Source organism: Lonchura striata, chromosome 6 (genome assembly GCF_046129695.1).
Source record: "Lonchura striata isolate bLonStr1 chromosome 6, bLonStr1.mat, whole genome shotgun sequence".
NCBI lineage: Eukaryota > Metazoa > Chordata > Aves > Passeriformes > Estrildidae > Lonchura > Lonchura striata.
Window position 1 is genome coordinate 17,791,354 of NC_134608.1, and position 20,222 is coordinate 17,811,575.

Genomic DNA, 20,222 nt, shown 5'->3' on the forward strand with positions numbered 1-20,222 from the left:
CTTGCTGACTAGAATGTTTTCTAGCTTGGTCCCAGATTTAGCAAAACAGTTCTGATGAACCTCAAGTGCACTCTGAAAGACTGAAATACAAGTTGTAATAAAATTCTCTATAATATCCCAGATTAAGCAAAACAGTTTTGATGAACCTCAAGTGCACTCTGAAAGACTGAAATACAAGTTATAATAAAATTCTCTACAATATTCAAAATGTGGAGAGTTAATAATTATTCAAAACCATTTATTCCCAATTGTTCTATATTAAAATTATGACATTTAAGATAATCTTAATTGCTCTCAGGTTCAGTCATCTGAAGTGTAGTCATTGCCTCTAGTCTAAGCTAGTCGTGCTTTGGGTTGCTGTACAATCAGCAGAGAGACAGCTCTGGAAAGCTGCCCTCTCATCAAAAGGACATCAAATACTGTGTGAATAAAGAACTTCTGGAGATGTGCATCTCTCTCCATTGATGATTGATGTGTGGATAGATAACACCAACTTCTGTTTTCCATTGTTTGTATTTTAAGTTTTAAGAAGTACAAAGGAAGAGAGGTATTTCTCTCAGTGTATGAAAATCTGACTAAATTCAGCAATCACTTTTGGAACAGACAATTATTGACTATTTTGCAACTAATTTAAATGTAGAAGGCTTTTGAAGGCTAAATTCAAGAAAGATGTTGGTATGTACTATATTTAGAATTTCACAGCTTCTGTGGAGTCTGCGATACAAAATGACTTTTTATTATCTAGTATCCATAGGAAAATATTGTAAAAGAATTCTTAAGGGAAAAAAAAAATAATGCAACTAACTAGGCAAATACCAGAGTTTCATGCACAAATATTTTATATCTTTTTTTTTTGGCAGCCTTGCTTTGCATCCTGAACGTGTGTTGGTGGCAACAGGTCAAGTTGGGAAGGAACCATACATCTGTGTGTGGGATTCATACACTGTACAAACTGTGTCTGTTCTGAAAGATGTTCACACACATGGTATAGCTTGCTTGGCCTTTGATTTAGATGGTCAGGTATGTAATTAATATTCCTTTTTCAAACACTTGAATAAATTATTTATCTATTAGAAATCTTGTCACATAGTTTTTTTTAAAAAAAGGCAGTGTGTTTTCTCAGGTTCTATTTGCTTATTCTCAAGTTGAGGAAGATCAAGTTGCATTACTAATGAATGCCAAATATTTACATTTTGGAAGAAAATTATAACTTCAAAAGCTTTTTGAATGGAGATGAGGTGGTAGGGAGGTTCTTGTGGTCTGAGGGCTACAGTTCAGAGTTAGACCAAATAGCTGGAGACATTGGACTTCCCCTGTGCAGGGGCATGTCTTATCACAGAGTGATTGGTAGCCCTGTTGTGTTACTCATCTTGGACTCCTTCAGGCACTATCCCTTCTCTGTCACATATTTTGCACTCACTGGTGGCTCTCCACATTTTGATTGTTTGTTCAGACTCATGTATTCTGTGTCTAAGAGTCAAGAAAAAGGTTTCATTGGATTATAATTTTGTGGCTTTTGAACATTTTCTGAGTAGTAAATTTGTCTCAGAGCTGCTACCTATAAGGGAAATTGTTTTTACCAGGCACTAGTTCCTCTAAGTAAAGAGTTTGTTTTGACTGATGTTTTAGAAATAGAAAATGTAATGGTTATATTTACATGTTAGGTAACAACTGAAAAGGTATTAGCTGAGAAAATCCTTTCTGGAGATGTGCTTTCCTGGTCTATGAAACACTTCTTTTCCTTCCCACTCAGCCTTGCAATGCGATACTCAGATTTAGCTCTATGCTCAGCTTCTTTTGCTTGCTAAAAAGGTCAGTGCCTGGTAGTTACTGCTGTTTTCTCAAGTGAGGATGTATTGTAGAGACCAGTTGCTGTCCTTAAGAGGGTAGCAAGAGGACATGTTTTCTCTTGAACAGGAAGAAAAGCCTACCAGTAACTTGTTTCTGTTAAAACATGTTGTAATTGTTGTAGGAAAGTTCTGAGTTCCTTGAAATGACCTCTCACTATTCAGGCACTCAGGTTCTAGAGTCAGCTTCTTTCTGGAATATAATTTCTACTTATTGTGTAAACTCGTGTCACTCACTCACTTGAATGGCCTTCATAATTTAAGGTCAAGATACATCAAATTAAGATTTAAATACCCTGACGTTTCAAAGATGGAATAGAAAGGTTAGATTTTGTAGTATTAATAAATAGGAAGCCTGGGTAGAATTTGTACTTAACTTGTTTATTTTTATTCTCATAATCTTAGAGCTTTTCAGACAGTAAAGGAAGTCTGTTATTTGGAATAGGTTTCTGTCTTTGGGAGAAATGATTACAATTCAAGTTTGGAGTTTGTTTTTGCTTTTACAGACTCACTGGATAATCAATGTAGAAATTGAAACTAAATTTTTCTTCAATGTGCATAAGTATTAACTGCTGAACAGTGAAAATCTTTGCCCAAAAGATATGAAAAATTTCATATATCAATGTCAAAATGTCACAATTCATGCAAAAATGGAACAAAAATACTAATTTTCTTTAAAAATTAAGCTAAGTCACTCAGCTTTTTTTTTTTTTTTTTTTTTTTTTTTTTAATTCAGTCCTGTTACTCTTTCTGTTGAGAATTTCTATAGGAAAAATAGCATTTTGACTGGTTAAGAGATAGAATAGAAGTGGCTGGTTTAGTCAATCATTTGTGTCAAGAAATCTGTGCAAGGTGTCTTCACAGTCAAGACAAGACAGGCTGCAAAGCACAGGAAGATCTAAAAATTCTATTTTTCTTGACTTTTTGAATAATCTTTTTTTCCATCCTCATTTTACAGTGTAAATGGCTTCAAGCTCTTTTTGAACAATAAACACTTCATGAAATTATGTTTGGGTCCTTTTAAATTTTGGTTTGAGAAAGGATTTGGAAAGAAATATTTACTCATATGTGTCTTGAAGAATCAAACAAAAGACTTTTAAAATGTTTAATTGTTTTTGATCTTTTGTTTGTTTTCAAGAAGATTGAAGAAATATTTTTTCTTTGTATCTCTTGACTTATATAAGAAATCCTAAATTCTGCAAGTTACATGTAATTAAAGGTAAACACATACAGTTTCATTAAGTTCAGTGATTATTCCTTTTTTTGCAAGTGTCTCCTGACCACAGCTTGCCGTGTGTGCCATATATAATTTTATATATATCTATTAAACTTTATTGATCAGAAATACGTTGTTATCTAAGAAGATCTTTATGGCCTTAATGTTGTACCTGAAAATACGCATCTTTGTAAGCTTTGGTGTAAAATATAGCTTATGTTTTCTTCTATATCAAAATGGAGCTATTGCTTCTATCTGAAATAAGTTACACGTTTTTGGTAACTAATTCAAAATAATGGCTTTAGATTTCATTAATATATTGAGTTATTTTTATTTGTTTAATTTGGACACTTTTAGCGTTTGGTCTCGGTTGGTTTGGATTCGAAAAACACAGTTTGTGTATGGGACTGGAGAAAAGGAAAGTTGTTATCAATGGCTCCTGGTCATACAGACAGAGTAAGTACAAACTAAATAGTCTGAGCATCAATGTCATTGTAGTTCATGAAACCATGTCTGTATATACGTCCTAGACCTCTGTCTGAACAAAACCCAATTTGTTTTAGAAACTGAATTTGTCTAAAAGTTGATATGCATAAAGACGTGAAGATATTTTAAATGTGTGGATTTAGTTCTAGAATAAAATGTGTAACTCAATATTTATTTGTATATGGTTTGTTGAGACTGAAAACATATAAAAGTGCAGAATTAATGTACTTCTTAGACCCTAATCCCCATATGGGAAATCAAAATGCAAATAATTGCTTAGATTTTTCTAGTCTGTAAATGAACCTTAATGCTGTTTTATCATGTGTTTTAATTACTCTAGGGAAAAAAAAAGACAGAATTATATTTGGTATATACTGAAATTTCAGTATGGAATGAGAGGATAAAAAAGTCTTTCCAATAGATCCATTTAAAACATTTCAGACTCCATGTTAGTTTGCTAGAAGTTTTTAATGTTTTAACTGTCCTGTGCTAGAAAGGCCATCTCTGTTGACATCCTTTGGGGTTTTTTTGCAGATATTTGATATTTCTTGGGATTTATATCAGCCAAACAAGCTTGTCAGCTGTGGTGTAAAACACATCAAGGTAATGAAATAACTCATCATTCATAAAATAGTCAAGCTGCGCTAATATTATAAGGCATTAAGCAAAATAGCCATTTCTAAATCACTTCATGTTGCAGTTCTGGAGCTTGTGTGGCAATTCCTTGACCCCAAAACGTGGTGTCTTTGGCAAGACTGGTGATCTCCAGACTATCTTGTGCCTCGCCTGTGCAAGGGACGAAGTGACGTATTCTGGTGCACTGAATGGAGATATTTATGTATGGAAAGGAATCAACCTTGTACGGACAATACAGGGAGCACATGCTGTAAGTATCTCTTTCTAAATTAATACTGAATGTTAAGTAGATTTCTGGAAAGCCGGAAAGAGCAACGCAAGGTCACCTTGTCTGTGTTTCTAAATGGTTTCAATGATACTCAGGATGTCATACTGGAATATTTTTTTAGAACAGTATACAGATTTGAAACATGAAGACATGTCAGTGAAAGTTTAACAAACATTTTCCAAAGTGTTTGGTAATATTTTCCTTTAATTGAAATGTTTTCTATGAATAAAAAGTTATTATAATTTTGCTGTGTATATTTTAATTACATTTTCCATGTTATTTTAAAACATATGGGTTTGTGATTAAAGTAGGCAGCAAAAAAACCTACTTTTTGGTTTGCATGTTGATTTGTGCATACTAAATTGTGAAAATCCTCATTATCTCTCAATTGTTAATATGCAGGATATGAGTTCTAATTGTCCAAGTATCACTTAAAAACAAAGCCAACCAGTTTCTGGATGGTTTAACCTATGAAACATGAAACTGCTAAGTGCACTTCATGAAGCTGTATGATTTGGTGGTTGAATGTTAATTTTTGTTTTGAAAAGCATTGTACCTTCTTGATAATGTTTGAAGTTCCAATCTTAGCAATATAACATGGTGTGAAAAAAACAAGCATATGAGTTCTGATATGGCAGCTTTGAAATTGTAGATAAAATTATTACCAGTAAATGATTCTTGCTTGTAAGAATGTGTTTGATTAATTGGCCTGTTGGGCTGGGTGGCCTGACATTTGTAACTGAAGTATAAGAGTCACTCTGATTTAATCAGGTAGAATGGAGGGGACAAAGCGATGAATGTTATGTGTGTGGGAGAGATTGCAGTCAGTTGTGGCAGGCAGACTCTTGGTTTACCAAAGATTTAGAAATGCACATTCAGGATGACTGTGGCTTGTTGAATGAACTAATTCAAAAGTGATTGGAGTGCTTATTCTGTCAGTTGTATAATGACGCTGTCTCTGGTTATGAACAAAGATAAAGTTATGAAGAACATCTGTGTGTGAAACATATCCCAGACTATATTTTGCATTTGAGATTTCTTTATCTACATAGAAGTGTATGTATATATAAATTTTAAAAAAATACAGATAAACCCAGAGAAGCATACTGTCCTGTATGCATCTGTAGAAATATACAATATATTCAAGAGGGCCCAAATTATGAATCAGGAATTATGAGGAGGAATTTATGGTGTGGAGTTATGCTTGCTCCATAACTTCAGATCTGTTTCAGTTTTCATAAAATGTGTTCAATATCGTTCTGCTGTTTTCTGTGTTTTCCTGAGATGATTGGACACTGCATATGCAGATCTCGATTCCTAGAGGAAAGATTGTACTTTCTCCTGTTGAAAACTGATGCCAAAATATTCTCCTATCCTGTTGATCTGTAGGAGACAGCTGTCCTGCATATTAACATAATTGTTACTTGGACTATTTAGACTTGCAACAGTTTATTTCTCAGAATGATGCAGTGCTTTTGAGCTGTTTAAGTATAAAATGCCAGCTGATAAACATAAGATGATGAGAGCTTGTTGCTCCATTCGCTTATGTACTATGTCAGTTCTGAGTTGACCATAAGATCAACTTTGAAGTGCAGTAGCATCCTTATCTTGAGTAACATCAATCGACAGAGCTCAGATGACCTTGGAGTAGGTCTCATCTAGCCTTCTATTTTTGCCTCTGTCATCTAGGCTCAATGGACTGGTACTTTGCAGTTCTGAAAATTAAGTGGGAACACTTGTTCACGTCTTTGAAATTCATTTTTACAAGAGATTAGAGTTACTACAAATCTCATGGACTTTAGGGGAAAAAAACCCAATAAAACATGGAAACTTTTTTCCTGCAAAATGAAACCTTGTTTTTCAGTTAAAAATTATTTTAAAGGATAATATTGACAGACTACTCTAAGTCCACCATATGGAAACTTGAAATGACAGTGTCTCTTCAGCCATACTAAAATAATATAATGATATTTTGTGCCTACTTAATTTAATAAATTAATGTACTTAATTTTATAAATGATAAATTATGTCCTTGTCCAAAGGAAATGGAAGTGCAAACATGATGTATGGTGTATGTATATTGTTGAAGGAACGGTGTGCACGTAGTAGGGAACTGATACAAATTTCTCTTCAGTGTGCTAGTGTTCGAATTGTCATCCCTGCATACCTGTTCATTGTCCTGCCTCATTACTCCTCAACAGGTGTGATGTAGACTGCAACCTTATTGATGGAAAATGTCTCATTATTTGTATAAATACCATTCTTTTCTTGCTGCATAAACAGCAGATATCTGAGATACTGGAAAACAGTTTCTAAAGCACGTTAGTGATGTGGAGAATAGCGCAACCCCAGATTTATTAAGTTATTATTAAGACATTGTCTATATTAATATAGAAAACCTGTTCTTTTCAAAGGTTGGTTCTCTTTGTTGTGGTTGCCCTATCTGAAAAGACATTTTTCATTTTAAGAATAATTCAATGTGAAAAATAAGGCATGGTCTCCCAGTATGAGCAACCAAGGAAACAGAGAGCAACTTTAACAAGCAAAATAAGACTTCTTCATTCAGACATATTATCTGCTTTCTGTCATAGCAATACTAACAGAGAGGGAAGTAGAGTTTCCTGCAGATTTCCATCTGAGTTTGAATAGAAACAAAAAGTTGAAAGCACATAAGAGTTGGAAGAGGATTAGGGAGTTCACTTGAAATAGAAGTAGGAATGAAATGTAGGAAAAGATGGAAATGAGCAGGGTTTAGGAGTAAAGACACAGAGTTCATGTGCAGGGAACAATGGATAACAATGGGAAACTTCAATTCCAGACTTGCCTCCTAAATATTAATCCTAGTAATGAAAATTTTAAAGGGGGGAAAGAAAACAATAACATGAAAGCATGTGTAAATTCACTGACCATGGTGATACTCCATGAGGTTATTTGTAGGTGATGGATCTGGTTCTGGAAAGTAAATAAATACCTTGACTAATAAAAAAACCACAACCAAACAAAAAAACCCCCAAAAACCCAAAAAACTAGTTGTCTCATTTGTGTACCAGTGCAAAGAACAGATTATAGAATCTTCCACTAACCACTTTATATGTTCTAAATTCAAGTAGTCCATGACTATTAAGATATATACAAGATGTTACTTGGATATTAAAACAAAATTGTATGCTTAGTTAAAACACTGTGTGTTTTAAAGATTCTTGTATGCTATGCTTTTGTCTTGCATAGTAAATGTACATAAGACGCTTTCTCAGCAGATGAATAATTAATTTTGAGATAGTCTTTCAGAGGTACACTTTAAAGTTGTGTGGATTGATGTCAGAAACTGAGGTTAAATAACAAGCTTGAGGTTAAATAACAGGCACTCTGTTAAAACCATTGCACGCCTATGTCAGTTGGCTGGATACTAATTAAATATAGATGGAAACAATATAATGAACTTAAATGAATGGTTTTAAACTGGTATCATGTACCAACACATTAAGTCATGCAGTATTTTCTCCTGCTGCTTAGGCTAGTCATTGGTTTCAAAGGTAACTGTTCACTTTTTTTAGCCAAAGGGAGTTATATGGACAACTGCATTAAATTTTTATAGTAGTATGCACATTTTTAAACTGTTTCCTGGATGATTTGTTAGACAGGAAGATCACATTTCACAGCAATGTCCTCTGTAAACTCACTGACACCTCTCTGAAATGTTTGCAATCTGTTTCCTTACTGTGCAGTATGTACTGGGAGAGACAATGTCTCAGGGTGAGTGCCCAGCGTGGGAGTTGCTTTACATTTCTGTGTCCTGTCGTGTATTTGGGAGTAAAAAGGAGGCACTGGAGTTATTTTTGTGTGTGTATAGTGTCTCTCTTCTCCATGTTGCTCAGTAGTAGTCAGTTGCTCCTCAGTTTCCATATCATCTTCCAAGCTTGGTCCTAATTATAGCTAGCTGCAGTCATCATGAGTTTCAGGAATTGCATAGTCAGAGTGGTGGACTTTATACAAACAACTGCATTTAGATAAACTGACACTTGATTTTTGCACGCTGGGGACAAGATCGATTGAGCAGCAGTAGAAAACCATAAAATGCTTCAGTATTGAGTCCAGGTATTCACTACTTGGATTCAAGTAGTGGCTAAGTATTCTTGCAGGAGGGATCATCTTTATCAAATTCTTCTTGTACTTCTCCAGCTTTCAACTATAATTTCTGGTAGATCTGGGCATTAATTTTTTTATTTGCTCTAATTCAACGATTTTTTTTCTTGAATTTGAGGGAACACAGATGTGATACCAGCTGGTTATGTTGGAAAATCAGGAAATATCCAGCATTCTGAGAAAATGTTCATAGATATGAGATATTATTTCCAGAACTCTCCTGTTCATCAGGAAGTGCAATGAAGAATTTATAAAAGAGTAATGCAGTCTGTATGCCAAGCTTCATAAGTTTCAAGATGGAAGTCTTTGATTTACACCTTTTATTTTCATTCAGAGCACAGTCTTTGTGGCTCACATTCAATTGGATCTACCAAAGTCAGTGCAATTGTTTGCCTTTCATTACTACTAGAGGGTTTTTAACCTTCAAGAAACAAATTATGTTGATGACAATTTCAGGCTGAAGGATTAAAGAAACATGAAGACTCCAAAGTTGATTTGCATTAACAATCTTGTCAGGTTTTAAAAGGAAGGATTTAATGGCGGATTTACTGGCCAAGCTACCCCAGTAAAGAATCTGTCTTTTCCCCTTTAAGTGTGAGCCTCACAATTGTATGAAATGTTGCAAAACTCAGCTTTTTCCATTAGATACTTACAGTTCCCATTAATGAGGATCATTTTATAGTTTTCATCTTGTTCTCTTATTCCAGTGGCACAAAAACTGAAATGAGAGTGTCCTATTGCATTTCAAGAGATTGAGCAAGCACATCTGCCAAATCTCCTTGACAACCACTATGTCCTTTTCAAGATAAGGATATTCTGTGGAATAGAAAGCAGATTAATGCTGGATCCACTTGATCTTATCTTCAGAGCATTCCTCCAGCTCCCACATTGCCAGATGTCTGATTATTTTTTTTAATACTGACTAATTAAATAATGGATTTTGGAAAGAGTTAATTAGAGAAAAGAAAGTAATTCTATTATCAAGATTGCATTCCAAAAAGAGCTTTAAAAGACTTAAACTTGGACAGAATTCAGCATATGCTACAAAATGAGCTGAAATTCCTCTAGACTCATTTATTTTCCGTGGCACCTAGAATCATAGAATCACTAAGGCTGGAGAATGCCTTCAAGATTAGAGTCCAATTGTTAACCTGGCACTGCTGTGTTCACCACTAAACCCTATCCACAAGTGCCACATCCCACCTGTTTTGGAACAGTTCTAGGGATTATCCCTCTAGGACTTTCCCTGGGCAGCCTGTTCCAATACCTGGTAACCTTTTTAGTGAAGAAATTTTTACTAGTATCCGATCTAAACCTTCTCTGGTGCAACTTAAGGCTATTTTCCTCTCATCCTGTCACTTGTTACCCAAAGAAGAGACCAGCCCTGGCTACAGCCTCTTGTCAGGCTGTTGTAGAGAATGATAAGGTCTCCCCTGAGCCTCCTTTTCTCCAGACTGAACACCCCCAGCTCCCTCAGGTGCTCCTCATAAAGCTGCTCACAATAGTAAAGCTTAAGGCAGTAAAACAGATAGACACATGGAGAAAAACAAATAGGCTTCTAAGGAAACAAAGGATTTTCAAGACATTAGAGATAATGAGAGTTAGCCTCCTACTCTGCTTATGACTTAAAAATTGCACAACATTTCTGTTTAGACATGTACTACTCCTGAACTTGTGGCTTTTCATAAAAGTCTCCTTCTTGAGAATGGACATGACACGCCAAAATATTTGAAGTTCTGTCACCTAAGTCTTTCAGATTTCATTGTCATTTGACATTCTAGTAGGCTTCTTTTTTTTGTGAAAGCTGAGAGTTTTCTTTTTTTGTAACATGAAAAATTATATCCTTGTTACCTGATGCTAGAGAAGCAAGAACAATCTATATTTCATTATGACCAGTCCATTATGATATTTTTCTTAGTTGTAATTTAAGAAGAAAAAGCATATTGCTAGGAGATAATAGTAATGAATACTCCAGAATTTTCACAAGTCACATTGTATCCTAATTTGTTCTGTGAGTGTACACCTCTTTTTTCCCCCAAAAGTCAATCTCTCCTTTACAAATTGCTTTCATCTTTGCAATTAATGTGTTTCATTACTATAAAATCTGGACCCTATCTAAAGAACTGTTGGAACTTTATCTTCACTTCTTTAGAAAACTGAAATTTAAGACCAATATTATAGAAGATTTGTGGATATTATTGGCTGGTCTACTTTCTTTTAGACAGGAATTAGAGACAGATTTTCTCTTCCATTGTTTTGAACACTCTCATTTTCTTTTGTCATAGCTGAATATTACATACTTAAAATAAATATAAAGCAATTTTTTTTACTTCTCATGGACTTGCCAGCTAAAGTAGCTTTGCCTACTGAAATGTGTGAGTTATTTCCAAACATAAGACTAGTGAATTGTGTAGGTAATTTAAAAAAAAACAATAATGTGAATGCCATTTAGATATGTATTATATTAAATCAAATATAGTGGCTATGCGACTATAGTATTTTTATTTTAATGCTACATGTATCATCTTTGCCTATTTGTTGTCCTAAAGAAAACATGTATCAAATAAATTGAAGAAAATGGGTTAGATTTTGTTTCCTGATGTTTGCCTTTAAATTAGTAATTTATATTAAATTTTCAATGGTGTTGCATGATCATTGTTTTTCTTAAGTTTTATATCTAAACTTAAATTTTAGATCAATCTTCCTAGGTTTAAAAAAGAAAAAAATCCCAGTTGTTTTTTGCATTGTTTTATAGCAGCTGAGTACTAGCAACAAAGGCCTTAAAGCAAGCCTAATAGACATCATGGGAAATCTTCATGGTGACATTTATTAGAATTGGACCAGGTCCTAAGGCAAGAGGGTATGAAACTAAGTTCTTTCTAGGGATGAGAAGCAGCATCACTATGATGATCATCATCAGAAGGAAAGTGTTCTTGCAGCAATTCACTTTCTGTTTATCACTGGTGATTAATTCTGCTTGTTTTGAGTGAGTTTCCATTTCTGACTTTCTCATATTTGAAGCTTGTATTAGTTGCATACTGGTTTTCTCCGATCTGTGTATGCCGTTAAAAGTAATTTTCTTCTCTCTTTAGGCAGGTATTTTCAGCATGAATGCATGTGAAGAGGGGTTTGCCACTGGTGGCAGGGATGGCTGTGTTCGCTTGTGGGACTTAAATTTTAAACCAATTACTGTGATTGATCTCAGGGAAACAGACCAGGGGTATAAAGGTAAAGAGCATTTTGCTGCTGTCAATATACCACTAAGATAGGAAATTTATCAGTGTTTTGAACAAGAGAAGACTTTAAAACCCAAAGTGTTGTTTTATGTATATTGCCATGAACTATGCTAGAACTAGAATAGATAATGCCCACTAGTATGAAGGTCACAGTTACTTTTACAAGCAGTACATGTGATTAGGATGTAGACACAGATTTAATTTTTTAATGCGCATTGTTTCTAGAGCACAGCAGTTTTTAACAAGGAACAGTAATGCTTTAAGAGAATTTGAGGCATTGAGATCTACAGTGTAAAACAATGGAGTACAACAATTTCATTTGCTAGTTATCCAAATTTTTATTAAAACTATTTGGATGTTATCTACAGTTTTGTGAAACTTAGAACACTACTTGTAAATATGACTTCAGTTACAGTTTATGTCGTGCTAAAACTTGACATAGAGTGTTTCATATATTGTTGCTGTAATGATTTAGGATAAGAGTATAGTACAGGCATGTACTGAAGCACTAGTGTCACTTACAATATTGCTTTTGTTGGCATTTGGTTTTCTTCACCCCCAGTCACTTTTGTTATTTTCTAATATCTTGCCAGGGATTTGAAAATGAGCTAGAATGTCTGATAGCAATGAGACACTCAGGGTCAATACATAACTGATTACAACTGAAGTCTTTGTATGGTATAATTGACATGGCATTCCCACCAAGATTGTGAAGTATTGCAACAAGATGGAATACATTTCACTTTAAATATGCCCTGCAGTAGAGTGGCTCTATTTTACATTTAATTTACTCAGCTGCTGCTTCTGAGTTCTGATGGAGCATGGAGCTGAAAGCTGTTTCATTCTATTTCATTCTTTCAGACTTGTTCTCACCTCCGGTTGCCTCCTTTACTTCTGATGTAACAGACTGTTACCATAAACTTTTGCCTTTTCAAATGCCCATGACAGAGCAAGCAGATTTTTAAAAAATCTTATATTGAATAAAATGAGTTTTCTGACTCTTTTCCCTTCACTCTTTTTTAATATACTTCTATGACCTGTCCTCTTGCTCGTTTTCTTAATTGCATTTTCTGCTATTTCACTATACCTCTTGGTATACTCTATATATATCCTCCAAGTAGTCATGAAAAAGTTTACGTTCCAAGGGCAAGTATGCCACTATCTTGAAATAGATAAAAAGAGTAAAAGAAGTAAATCCAGGAATAAGAGAGGGGATATAGATACTTCTTGTCATTTTCTTGCTTTTATGCTTTGTCTTTTGCTACTTTACCTTTGTTTTGCAAGTTCTGAGGATGCATCTCGCAGTAACAATCTCTTCCACAGGTCTCTCTGTAAGAAGTGTTTGCTGGAGAGGAGACCATATACTCGTTGGGACACAAGATAGTGAAATTTTTGAAATTGTGGTGCATGAGCGTAACAAGCCTTTCCTGATAATGCAGGGGCACTGTGAAGGAGAGCTGTGGGCTTTGGCTGTCCATCCTACAAAACCCCTGGCCATGACTGGAAGCGATGATCGATCAGTCAGGTTAAATTTTGTTTCTTTGTTAAACTGTTTTAGACAATCAACTCATTTTGCAGGTAACCTAATTGAAATGTATGCATTTAAAAGCTAGTAAAATGTGGCATTGATGTACTACTCCTACAGTTAAGTTATGCAGGAAATGAGTGCTCTTCAGTAATAAAATACAGTGGAAGTATGTATTTCCCAAACCTCCCACATATATGAAATTTGAAAACATTTTGTTTAGGCTAACATTGAGCACTCAGAGATAAGTATCCTTTAAGAATGTCCTTTTCAGGAGTTAAGTTAAGCATGCACAGCTTGTGATGAAAAAAACCTGTGATGAAAACTTACACATTTTACTCTTACCATATTTACTTTTCCAAATGCTGCAAATAAATTTTTAATGTGTGAATTTCATCAAACCTAGTCCATGCATTGTAAACAGAATATAAATGCTCAGAAAGCCTACTAAATTACTCCTTCCTACATGTTCATCTTTATTTTTTTTGGTCAAAACCACCTTTTCTTTCTTGTAAATTAAATGTGGTAGTGTTTTTGTTAAATAGCTTAAATGCAACACAGGCAAATAATTCAATTATTAATATTATTATTACTCTCAAAATCCAGATATGATTGTAAATAATAGATGTAATCTACCTTGTTATAAAAACACACATATTTGAATATTCTTAGTTATAAGGAGTTATCAATAATGACTTTTTAACAGGAAAAGTTGTTTATCCCAATCAAAGTCTTTAATTGTTATTTAATGTTTCTGACTAAAATGATTAGCAAAATAGGGGAATTTTTGCAGGAGTGGTCTAAAAGTATGTATTGTCATATGTTATAATTTTTTATATTCAGAAAATCAAAATTAATCATTAGTGATATTCCCACCTTTTAAAATATAAAAATATTTCTTGCTGTATGCGTAATTCACACTTACGTTTTAAATTATCCTTGTGGATAATTATTTTCAATTTCTGGGCTTCGTCTTGTCTGTGACAAAGCTGCACAGCCATTTTACATTTGAAACCATCACTTTATTTTAGAATCTGGAGTTTAATAGACCATGCTCTGATTGCCCGGTGCAACATGGAGGAGCCTATTCGTTGTGCTGCCGTTAGTACTGATGGAATCCATCTTGCTCTTGGAATGAAGGATGGCTCTTTCACTGTGCTTCGAGTCAGGTATGTTACAAGACTTAAAAATAGATATGTTATTAATATTTTGATCTCTTGTGCCCATGCATGTGGTCACTTGTGTTTTTATTTGAAATTGCGGAGGGTGCTCAGATTTTTTAAATGTGTGCTACGTATGTTCATGTTGTTGTACAACAACCCATTTGAAAAAGTATCCTGATCTATTTGCAGAGAGAGGCAGTGTTACAGGAAATGTTTTGCTTCAGGTTTTAGATTTATGAATTATCTTTGAATTGCTAAAAAATACTGCCTTGTGCTGCTGTGATCCCACAGTTTTAAAGGGTAGATGAGATTTGTGTTTCATGCCAGTGAAGTTTCCTTCCATGGGTGAATAAAAATCTCATAATCTACTTGATGAAGTTTTCTTGTCGACCCAGCTTGAACAGTTCCTTTTTTTCACTGTCCTTCAGCCCAGTGAAGCACCTTCTTGTGTCACTGTTTCCTTCCTTTTTTTCCTCCATGAAGCCCTAACCAACTCTAAAAACAGCAGCGTTGTGTTTGCACACAGGATAGTTAGGTTCAATATATAATTTCACAATCTTGTTCAATTTTTAGACTGGGAACTTGGCAGTGTGATGAGGCTCTTCTCTACTTATGACATGCTTTCTTTCATACTACAGAGATATGACTGAGGTTGTTCATATCAAAGACAGGAAAGAAGCTATTCATGAACTCAAATATTCTCCAGATGGGAATTTCCTAGCTGTTGGTTCCAATGACAGCTCTGTGGATATATATGGCGTTGTTCAGCGATACAAGAAAGTTGGGGAATGTATTGGATCCTTAAGCTTCATCACGCATATGGATTGGTCTTCAGACAGTAAATATTTACAGACCAATGATGGCAATGGAAAGAGACTGTTTTACAGAATGCCAGGTAAGATTCTGGGTTGCCTTCATGCTATTTGTTACTTATAACAGAAATAACATATAGTGGTTTTGTAAAAAAAAAAAGCCAAATGTAAATCCTGGTTCAAAGTATATTTGAGTAAGTACAGTATTTTTCTGGCAAAGTTCCTGAACTATTTTTATCCTTATATGTTTAGTCTCCTTTCCAATGTATATTTTTATACTAGAGATGCTGCCTTATAATTTCTTTTGTTTCTCAAAATTCTTTTTTTAAAGAATTAAAATGCAGCATTTAAATTAAGTTTTCCAATTGCTTAATAGACTTGGATATTAAGTAAATTATCATTTGAATGCACTGCATAATTTTTAAAATATATGGAATAATCAGTGCATTGCAGCTCAGAAGAGGCATTTGATTGTCTAGAACTATGCAGCAGACTGAAGAATTCAACTTAAAAGAGCTTTTACAGTGAAGAACTTTGTGATAACCCCATTATTGCAAGTGTTTTCAAGACAATTTTCTTGAAAACTTGACTGAAGTTTCCCATAGTCTTGAAATAATTTCTATCAAGGTAGTTCCCTCTGTAGAGCACATCTGCACATATTGCTATCTTAAAGCTTGAAATTTAAGTAGTCTTTATTAGAATATGCTAATGGCAGTATTTATCCCAAGGCTTGACTTCTGTCTGTTGCATACACTCTTTACATAATACACTGTAATAATATTCTTCCTACTCATCTTTATAGGATTTATATTTGTAGTGACTGTGCATTATCACCACTTTTTATAATGTCTCTTCATTCTTAGACAACATTTATGCTTTGCACTATACATTATTTACGGAGTTTTGATGCTTTTTATGACTCTCTGCTGAAGCACATAATTAATGCTACGCACATCTTTGATTCTGTGCCCTGAATGCAACAGAAGTTGTGTAAGAAAAGTTAGTGAGAAGTTAATTAGACAGTAACAAACAGACAGGAGGAGGAATTTGAAGTTATATGGACAGCTTTCAACCTGGAGTTTCTTCATATGTTAGAATGCTGGATTGTGGAACCTTGTTTATGAAAAAAAGTTTATTGAAGTCAGTGGAGTTACAGGAATCTCCCAAATATTCCAAAATAATGATCAAATTGTGTAACACTTGAAATTCCACAATGAATCAAGGAGCTTTCAGTTGTCTGGCACAAGACCTGCAGGACTTGGATATGGATATAGACAGTGCTGTTAATCATTGTTTACATGGATTAGTGATTGAAAGGCTGAGAAGTGGATTGTTGTCCTGCTCACCTTCTGCAGGTGTGTGTTCAGTCTGACTCAGCTTTCACCTTTGCTTGCACTGTTCTTGCATTGCTCCAGCCCTTGGCTTCTGGCTTTTCCAGAAAACACAGAATCTATTTAATGGGCCCTTGGTCTGATTCAGTTCCTCAGCTCTTACCCCGTGGGATTGGATCAGTCTCACTACAGATAGAGCTGGTGTGAAGTAATGTAACAAGGATCTAAGCACAAAATTGGTGGTTTTAGTAATTTGCAGTAATTTTTGATAAAATTAAAAAAAAAAAAACCACAGTCTCAAGCAGATACCAAGAAATAATAAAAAACTATAAAGTGCCAAACCTATGATCTTCTATTAAGTAGTCTTTAGAAGTCTTCTTACTGATACTGTTGGTCATAATAGGCAATACATGATCAGGGCCATTGCAGAAGTAATTTTTTAATTCTTTTGTACTTGGATTTGATTTTTAGTGAATGTTTTATAATGTTGCATTCTTGAAAATTGCATGAGTGAATACTGAGAAATGGCTCCTTATTTTTTGCTTAGGTGGAAAAGAAGTAACAAACAAGGAGGAATTGAAAGGCATTCAGTGGGCATCATGGACCTGTGTTTCTGGCCTTGAAGTTAATGGAATCTGGCCCAAATATTCTGAAATAAATGATATAAATTCCGTGGATGCGAATTTTATTGGTCAAGTTATGGTTACAGCTGATGATTATGGAATAGTAAAGCTCTTTCGATACCCATGTCTAAGAAAAGGTAGTTCTTTATAAATTCAATTATATGCATGTTTTTAAATTGTGACTATTCAAGAAAAATGTATTAGAAGACTGGAAAATTAAATGGTCTTTAATATCACTTTTTTTTTAAAAAGAGTTTAAAAAAATGAGGGAATACCAGCCTTTAAAACAACACCCAAACCATTAAGTACATAAAGGTTGAAGACATTTCCTAAGACCTATCCATGATGTTATAGCCAGCATTAAAATTAAATTATGTCTAGAATGAAGCTCTTCAAACAGCTCTGAAACAATGAAGCCTTTCTAATCCAAAAAGATTACTTATAATGGAGTGCTGTTAAGAACTTCATTTCAGTAACTCACTCAATGACTGTGTTGCAGTTATGTAGCCATGAAAACATCAACTGGATGTGCTACTACTACCAGTTCTACTGCTAAATGTGGGAGGAGATGAATTGTTAGAAGTGCTTAGCACTGACATTATACATTGGGAACCCGTGCTACAAGCATGTATATGGGGATGTTTTCACAGACTTAGATATACATTCTTTAAATAAGTGTATTTTTTTCAAAGTAGAAGTAATTATTTTACTTTGTAAAAAATAAAATTAATACAGTGAAATTTTTTACATCTGTGGTGCACCTTATACAGCATTATCATATGTCTTCTGTTCTTGTGTTTGACTTAAGTTATTATATTTTGGAACCTAAACTTAAAAAATGTATCTTATACACACATTAAAATTTGTGAAAACTGCAAAACTGATTGCTATGGATTAAAATACCAGCAGTAATTAGAATAGCTTTATTAAACAGTACTTTTTCTATGGTTTCTTTAATATGATTTTCTGAGGTGCTTCTGAAACATTTATTTCACAAATATTGAGAAATATTTTTATTCTTGTTCTAGGAGCAAAGTTTAAAAAATATCTTGGTCATTCTGCTCACGTGACAAATGTCAGGTGGTCGCACGATCACCAGTGGGTTGTCTCCATTGGGGGAGCTGATCATTCTGTCTTTCAGTGGAAGTTTGTCCCTGACCGCAAGTTGAAGGACACTCTTCATATAGCACCCCAAGGTACAGAACTAACTGAAAAAACACAAAAGAAGGCTAAAATAGAAGTAAAATTCTTTGGTGACAGTATTGTCAGTCTGCTCAGTTGCAACAGTTGTTGTTCTTTAAACTTTGCAGGTGCCTGATGCACCTGATAGAGTTGTTTATTACTTGCCAGTACGCTGTTGTCTTGGTTTGGCATTATTTATCTTTGGTGAAGATGGAAAAAAATCTGTGCACTGGCATTTGGCCAACAATCAAACCATCATATCTGTGTGTTCAGGCTAGCAAGGATATGGAAAACCTTCACTGCTGTGACTCCTTTACAAAGAAAAATTTTAAAAGTTTAAACATAGGTACGAATTTCTGAATTCTGTATATATCACCCTTTACTAAATTGACAACTGGATGCTCAGGTGTCACTGGAAAAATATGGTTTTACACTAATTTGTTTAAAATTTTTAAGTATTTAGATGATGATGTAAGTATTATAACTGATTATTTAATTTTTTTTAAAGCAGAATATAGATGTTTTGTGTTTGGGCAAAAATTAAGATCACGTTTCCACTAGTGACTAATTAAACAGTTATTTTCATGAGTTTCCTAAAATCAAAACACTTAACTGAGTACCTCCCTTGGAAATTCCTAAAGGAATTTAGAGAATTCCCTGGGGAAATGAGAATATGAGTTACAATAAAATAGGCTGTTTCACTGTTTAATTGCTCAGATCAGATGAATATGTATCAGTGCAGATCCAGCAAACAGGTAAATACAGATGCAGTGCTGAACTTGTCAGTGACAAATGCAGAAGGAAACAATAACAAGGTCTTCCTATGTGTCAAACTTTATGTGACTACCCTTTTTCTCTACAGTCACAAAAAATTTTTCCTCTTTCTTGCCATCTATAAATTTTTCCTTCCTCCTAACCTACTTGAAGAATTTCTATTTGCATCAGTGGCTCATTTTAACATAAGTTTCTCTTGGTACCCTTTGTTAATTTTATGCAAGTCTTAGTTTCTGCTTTATACTGATTATTTAATTATCTTGTTTTTCCTTTCCTCCTAACATTAAAGCTATGAAATTATTTTAGTCACTCCAGCAGCCAAAATTGTCATATTTATGGCTTATTTCCTATGTAGCAGCAGAATTGTTCCTGTTAATTATTAACAGTTTATGTTGTAGTTAACATAAGCACTGATTATCAAATCAGAAACTTTAAGCATTTAGTTTAAACTTTCTGGCTTATAATTTAGGTTGCTTAATTTTTAATTTCTGTTTTCTTGGTGACAGAGAGTCTGGTTGATTCTAATAGTGATGAATCAGATTCAGATCAGTCTGATGTTCCAGAGCTGGACTCTGAAATTGAACAAGAGACACAGATCACCTATCGTCGACAGGTAAAGATTTTAGTTTTAATGGCAGTTGGAAGGTTCCTAGGGTTTAATTTGGTCATTTATGGCGGCTGTTGAAATCTCAGAACTGGGGGGATGGTACAAGAACTGATCAAAACCTTTAGAATTTTTACCTGATGCACTCAAAAGATCAAGCTTATTAAAATATAATGATTAATAATTACAAGTAAGATATTAATTAATATTAATATTAGTAGAGAGAAAAATTATTATATTTAATCCTAGAATTCAATTTAAAACCAAGCTGCACTATATAGTCACCAGCTACAGGTATTGGAGGGCTTTTTTCAGTTATGTCAAAATAACATTTTCATTAGTAACAGCAGCTGAATTCTCAGAAAGCTGTTTTTCT

The 20,222-nt window shown here is 34.2% G+C and overlaps 1 protein-coding gene across 2 annotated transcripts in view; it reads left to right on the top strand.

The window, feature by feature from the left end:
• The window catches only part of EML5 (EMAP like 5), a 91,664-nt gene that overhangs the window by 18,551 nt on the left and 52,891 nt on the right, over positions 1–20,222 (top strand). For both annotated transcript variants that reach the window (XM_021540968.3, XM_077783994.1), the window contains exons 2-12: positions 861–1,020; positions 3,421–3,519; positions 4,084–4,152; positions 4,250–4,435; positions 11,689–11,824; positions 13,156–13,357; positions 14,389–14,526; positions 15,159–15,415; positions 17,211–17,423; positions 18,315–18,482; positions 19,749–19,855. In XM_021540968.3, coding sequence (XP_021396643.1) covers positions 861–1,020; positions 3,421–3,519; positions 4,084–4,152; positions 4,250–4,435; positions 11,689–11,824; positions 13,156–13,357; positions 14,389–14,526; positions 15,159–15,415; positions 17,211–17,423; positions 18,315–18,482; positions 19,749–19,855 — 1,735 coding nt within the window. The remainder of the gene's footprint in view (positions 1–860; positions 1,021–3,420; positions 3,520–4,083; positions 4,153–4,249; positions 4,436–11,688; positions 11,825–13,155; positions 13,358–14,388; positions 14,527–15,158; positions 15,416–17,210; positions 17,424–18,314; positions 18,483–19,748; positions 19,856–20,222) is intronic.